General features: G+C 54.3%; 1 protein-coding gene across 11 annotated transcripts in view; it reads right to left on the bottom strand.

The window, feature by feature from the left end:
• Positions 1 to 433: 433 nt before the first annotated feature.
• Positions 434 to 6449, bottom strand: part of SHF (Src homology 2 domain containing F) — an 85862-nt gene continuing 79846 nt past the window's right edge. For 7 of the 11 annotated variants that reach the window (XM_047861244.1, XM_047861246.1, XM_047861247.1 and 4 more), the window contains 4 exons: positions 5971 to 6111; positions 4544 to 4715; positions 4279 to 4398; positions 434 to 756 (listed from right to left, as the gene is read on the bottom strand). In XM_047861244.1, coding sequence (XP_047717200.1) covers positions 570 to 756; positions 4279 to 4398; positions 4544 to 4715; positions 5971 to 6111 — 620 coding nt within the window. In that variant the 3' untranslated portion in view covers positions 434 to 569. Of the gene's footprint in view, positions 757 to 4278; positions 4486 to 4543; positions 4716 to 5970; positions 6112 to 6449 lie in introns of all 11 variants that reach the window. The other 4 variants (XM_047861241.1, XM_047861242.1, XM_047861249.1 and 1 more) reach the window with 4 other exon arrangements.

Here is a 6449-nt window from a genome sequence, read left to right as displayed (position 1 = left end):
GGGCGGCTCGGGGACTGCGCAAGTTCCCTCCATCCCGAGCCCTTCCCCTCGTTTCCCTACCTTCAATGCTATCGCCACCCTAGGGGTCTTCCTTCCCCAAGCCCCTCACCAGACTCTGGACAGAGCCCGCCGGTGGTGTGGGGGTGGAGGCGGAGAGATGGCCGGGGCGCCCCGCAGGACCGCGTCCTGCCCCACCCCGCATTGACCCAGGGGGAAGGAGGTGGTGGGGAAGGGGGGGGGGTCGCCATCTGTGCCCTAAGGGCGAAAATGGCGGGGAGCTGCAGATCTTAAACTCCTCAGGACACCAGCGGCTCTGAAGTCCCCTTCCTCCAGGGGCTATCCTTTCTCCCCAGGGATTCCTCTGTCCTCAGCTCCGACCACCTTTTTACTCCAAGGCCCCAGTAGGCCTTCCCCTTTAGAATAAATTAAGGAATCTCCAGCTTCCACTCGATCTCAGGGAGAAGGGAAGAAAGGTTTGACAGAACTTGTCCCTGGGAAGGACCACAGCCCTCAGCCAGGGGATGGGCACAGGGCTGGGTCCAGATTTGTCACAGTGCCCGCCCTCACATCTACAGAGTCCGAATGGCCACAGGGTAGAGCAGGGACATGTGCTCGGCCCCCTTAATGGGCAGCTTGCGGCTGGCGTAGTGGTGCACGATTTCAGGGACGCTGCTGAAGGGCGGGCTGTTCTGGCCCAGCACGTACTTGTGTTCCTTGGTCCGGGACAGCTTCATGTGCATGAAGCCCTGACTGCTCCTGGGAAGAGGAGAGGAGACCCTGGTGAGTAGGGGTCCTCTCCAGTCCCCATCCCCTCTTCTCCCCTCGTCCTGCAGCAAATGTGGCTGTTCCAAACCAGCTGTGTGTGGAGGTGACTAGGGAAGGTGCAGGTCAGTCCAGAAAAACAGGGAGGAGGCAGAGGGGATTTTGTGAGTAGGTAACATGAGGCACTGGCTTTGTGTTGAGGGCATCGGCTGTGCCAAAAATGTGTGTGTAAGTGAGTGTACAGGGCATGTGCAAGTGGAAACTGGAGCGACTGCTCTCCCCACCACAAACCCTGGGACCCAGGCACGGGTGTCCTGCTGCCTATTTCGCCAGGACTGGTTTACCTTCCCCATCCCTGAGCTGTGGAGGAGGATACCTGTGGGGGGCTCTTGTGACTCACGTGGAGACACAAACATCCTTGGCAGGACAGCGTGTGGACATATGTGACAACCAAAAGTGAATCTTGGTTGAGGCTCTCTCTCTGTCTGTCTCTCTCGCAGAAACCAGGGGATGGCGTGAGCTGCTCTGGAAGTCCCTCCCAAATCCAGGAATGCTCAACTGCCTTGTCCTGGGGATATCCTTTTACCCTCCTGATAACTGGCCTTGAGCCAAGCCCCCAAGCTCCTCTATCCCTTCAGCCTGGGATGACATCATCAGTAAGGCTGCAGCTCCATTCCCTCCCTCAGAGAGGAACCGCTCCACTGCCTCTCTCATCTCCCTGACATAATCCAGGAAATCAACATTAGTGCCTGGCCCTGCCCACAAGACAAGGGCCCTGCTGCTCAGAGCTCTGGCCAGCTCCCAGCGGTCCGGACACCCTCAGCCTTAGAGAGAGAGCATGGGGGTGGGGCCCCAGTAAGAACATTTGCCTAAGCTACCACAGGCTTGGTCCACAGGCAAGGGGTAAGCAATGCTTAGGGGAGCCCTGAAGCCTGAATACTTGTCTCTCCTGGCCAGAGCCTACTTAGGGACAAGTACAAGTCTCAGAAGCTAGTATGGGAGGTAGGGTTAGTGGGGCTGGTGAGGGAGGACCCTCATATTGAAGTAAGGCTGGCAAACCTCTTTTCCTTCCCCTGCCTGGGTACAAAGAGGGCTCTGACTGGACCCATTTCACTGGGCCCACAAGTGAATGAGTGGGGGAGAGGAAAGTGGGTGACTGAAGGGAGGAAAGGATGGGAGGGCGGATAAAACAGGCCTTTATCACCCATCCTCCCAATCTACCCCCTCCCCCGCCACACCCCAGGATACAGTGCTCTAAAGCCTGCCGGGGCCCTAGGCTGGGCATATATGGGGGCAGGAGCATCCTTCTTCTGTAAGCCTGAGATAGTGACTGAAGCTGACAGTGATCACAAGGGCCCTGTGTAAAGGAGCTAAGGGCCTGAGGAAAACGTACAGCCCCTGGGGGCGGTAGAGAAGGGAGGCAGTGAGTAGTCTTCCCATCTGCCCTATGCATGGCCCAGGCCCAAGGCTGTGGGCAGCAGCTTGGGCCCTGCCTTCCCTCACCCTCTCACAGTTTGAGGCCAGCCCCCTACCCACTGTCCACTTGGGATAATCACCTCTCCCCAAAACTGTATTATATCTTCTCCTTGAGGGACAGATCTGGCCCAAAAGGGCTACTAAGTGGCAACAAGCATTCATCTGAATAACAGACCTCCTGGGGCAAAGTCCCAAGGGTCTGTTACGACATAGTGGAGCCCTTGCCCAACCCTCTGGAGCCTGGCTGGGTGGGACTAGCTGGGCCGCAGGGCCAGGGCTGACATGGCTTTTGGAGGAAGCTGTTTAATTACCAGTGAAAGCCCTTCCATTACAGAGAGTAGAGAAACCATAATTGTATTTCAGAGAAGCCATTTATATGTAAACGAGGCTCTGGCAGCCGGCAGTCGGTGGGGCCAGATCAGCCTGAGCTGAAGTGGCATCCAGGCCTGCCCTCCCCCTTTTGCTCCCCAGGCTGAGGCAGAGCCCAGCTCTGCTCTAGGAGCCAGACCTTTGAGGTCTCTCCCCCAGACCTGGACTATACCACACTGAATGAGGGGGTGGAGCTATGCAATGAAATAGTGTGGTTCTTGTAGCGGACTCAGCTGGGTTCAAATCCTGTTTTTGGCACTTGATTACCTAGCAGCCTTGAGCAAGTCACACGCCTCTTTGTATTTATTTCTGTCTACAAAAAAGAGATTGATCTTGCAGGTTGGTAGTTGGTTTGGAGAGGGTGTATATGCTGCTAGGCACAGAGTAGATGCTCTATGAAACTTAACTATTAAAGCAATACACATTCCTAGTATTATATAAATCAAATTTTTGACAGATGAACATTATCTAAATGCTCCTTTGACTTTATGATAATTTGCAGATTCCCAGAGTATGAGAGCTTCAAGAAACCTAAATCCATCAATGCATTTTGCAAAGACAGAAACCAAGGCCCAGAGAGGCTCCATGATTTGCCTAGGGTCACATAGCTAGTTTTATTAAGCCCAAGAATAAAATTCAGGTTATTTGACTATATTCTGGCATTTTCCCCATCATCTTTTAGTTGAAGTTGAATAATTATCCTCAAATGTAACTGTGTAGTGGTCCCAAATCTCTGTATATATTTGCTTGAAGAGGGAGTATACATGTACTCTAATGCCCCCAGGAAATGTGGTAGGATGTGGTACAGATGTCCCAGTAGTGATGGCAGGATGTGAATGGACACAGGATTCTGAAAGGCTGCCATGCGGAGTGCAGGCTCTACCAGGCACTACTCCTGGGTGCCAAAGGGAGGACTGGTCACTCTGCCAGGAAGGCCTGGGAGGCCAGTGCTGGCCTGTGTATATCCTCTCCCTAGAAGGAAGGCTGATGGGAGGGGAGGGCCCTGCCTCCTCCTCCTCTTCCAGGATCCTTTAAAACTCAGTTATCAGCCACTGGCACCCAGACCTCCTGCCCACTTCTTCAGAGTGAGCAATAGCTTTGTGTCCACTGCTCTACCCTCCTCCCAGGACCCAGCCTCCACCTCACCCTATAGACTCCCTCAGGCACACTTCCCCTCTCCTTGCTTGTGCTTCAAGAACATCTTGGGCTTCCATTAAAAAAGACGATGGTGATAATTTATTTAGCACTTGGCACCATGTTAAGTGTCTCCCATATATTATTTCATTTGATCCTTCTCCATAAGGTAGATGTTATTATTTCCCCATTTTATAATTAAGGAAACTGAGGCTCAGAGAGGTTAAGAGGATTCCAGGCTACACGGCTAGTAAGTGGCTGAACCTTTGTGAGCTGGACACTAGCTTGGCTGTTTCCTTTAATGGACTCTGAGCTACTTGAGATTTGGGGCTGAGCCTCAGACTGCTCCAGATCCCCAGGGCTTGGCCCAGAGTCAGCAAATGTTCATGGGGATGGAATTCTCCCCAGGTTAGTTGGGCATGGGGGAATGTTGGGAGTCTTCTCCTATCCTGCTGGTTGTCTTCCCATGGGGTCCCCTGGTGCCATCCTGACAGGCTAATCCTGCCTAAAGCTGCTAGTTGGCCCACCCCTACTCACTTGAGGGACAGGGAGAAATCATTCTTGCTGGTCTCACTGTTGCGCACCAGGTAGCTGGCCTCTTTGCACAGGCGGAGCAGGTTCTCGGCATCTGTTCGACTGATGGCCCCGTGGTACCAGCTGAGGACGAGAGAGAGGAAGGGGGGCATCTCTGCTGGGTCCCTCGCCGTCCAGGCCCACCCATTCTGGGTGTCCCCTGCAGGCAAGCTGGTGGCAGGAGGGGAAGGGAGGGGGAGAGAGTCCCCAGCTGGACACAGACACTCACACCTGGTTTTCCAGAGGCAGTGCTGGGTCTGTCCACTCCCCCAGGGGGCTGCTGGGTTCCACGTTTAGGGGCTTGGCTGACTTGGGGTTCCCTGCAGAGAGTCGGGGAGGTAGCCGCCCCTTCTCCTCCCGGCCGGGTGACAGGCAGCTCTTCTCAGATCCTTCAAATTGGGCTGTGGGGAATATACCAGTCATAGTCTCTGAGAACCCTAGACATAGGGCCTTATAGAATAACCAGTGCACAACCCCCATTTTCTGCCCAAAGGGGTCAAAGGAATGTTCTGAAATGGCAAGATCTGCTCCTGGGCCTGACCGGCTCTAGGGATAGAATCCTGGATCCACTCCCCAGTTGGGATGGGGCTCAGCCCTCCTATGCCACATGGGGCCTGCCAGTCCCCATGCTGTGGCAGGAGAGGGGAGAGGAGCAACACGAGAAACCACTTAAACTTCTCCCTCTGGAGCAGCTGCCTGCCGTCCCCTATTCTATTCCCCCTCCGGTGGCTTCAGCACTGATAATATTGTTTCGTTCTCCTCCTCAGAGTTCATTACCGTTCTCCAAATCACCCTGCCAAGCCATTCTGTAGAAATGACTTATCGATTTGAGAACAATTATCTGATTCCCCTTGGTGCCATCCTGACAGGCTAATCCTGCCCAAAGCCGCCAGCCAGCCCGTCCCTCCCCCGCCCTGAAGGCTGCTGCCCACAGGCTCCCTGCCCCCACCCAGAGAAACCCAGCTGAGGCGGCTCTGTCCTCCCAGACCAGGGCAGGCCTGACCACTGAGCCAGCACAAGGGAGGACTGAAGTCAGTGGGCCACAAAAGGCACAGGCACACACGCACAGGCGACAGAGACCCTCCTTCATCCTGTATTTACAAAATACTCCTCACACTCAGGCACAAATACAAACGGGTGCTCACACACACCCTTGGCTGCCCATTCTGTACAAAACTAAACACAGATGAAGTGTTCAGTGCTTCCTTTTTACCTATTTGGGCTTTTTCTCTCCTTGTAGCACTTTTAAGCCCTTACAGTCTGTCACCAGATGCAAGGATCAGACCATTCCCTTACTCTAAGGAGTCAGACACTTCCTGTGCTAGCATCACCCCCACCTCAAGAGTTACTTGCATTGCTCATGGATCACGGAAGGAGTCAGGCAAAATCCTACACAGAAAAGTGAATTTAAAATGGTGGATTTTTGTGGCATGGTGAGGAAGATATTCGGAAATATCTCCTTTAGGAGACATCTTCCCCACACCTTTGGGAGGAATGAGGAATGTGTACTTTGTCCCTTCTTTCTTCCTCCAGGACATGGGGGATTCTTCCTGGGTTCTTCAGACCCTGCCCCACTTCAGCTCCTCCAACCCACGCCACAGGGCCTGAAGGGTGAGAGGACATGTCACCCTGGCCAGAAGCCCCCACAGGACCCACCGCTGCCGTCCTCCAGGCTGGGCTCAGGGAGGGGTGAAGCTGGACCGGAGATGTCCCTGTCCCCATCAGGCAGGGAGGGGCTGCTGTCCAGCTGTCCCACCGGTGGAGGCCAAGGTAGGTCTTTGATGACCTTAATGTCAACTGGAGCCAGTAGCAGCAGGGAGAAAAGACACAGACAGGGACAGAGACAGAGAGAGAGAGAGAGAGAGAGACAGAAAGAGGCAGAGGTTGAGACACCAAAACCCAGAGCCAGGACACAGGATAGCCTAGAAAGGAGGAGGGTTGGAGCAGAGGCAGGGGTGCTTCTGAGGAGGGAACAGGACTCTCAGAGGGTTGAGTGGAGCCACAGCACCCACACTAGGCTAGCTTAGTCAAAGGGTGGGAGGCACAGGTAGCAAACAGCAGGAAGCAGAGTCTTGCCCTGCCAGCCGTGTGGGTCCCCTTCATTTGAACTCTCACAGGCCTCCAGGGCCCAAAGG

This window comes from Prionailurus viverrinus, chromosome B3 (assembly GCF_022837055.1).
Source record: "Prionailurus viverrinus isolate Anna chromosome B3, UM_Priviv_1.0, whole genome shotgun sequence".
Classification (NCBI taxonomy): Eukaryota; Metazoa; Chordata; class Mammalia; order Carnivora; family Felidae; genus Prionailurus; species Prionailurus viverrinus.
This window is presented reverse-complemented; position numbering and strand designations above follow the sequence as displayed.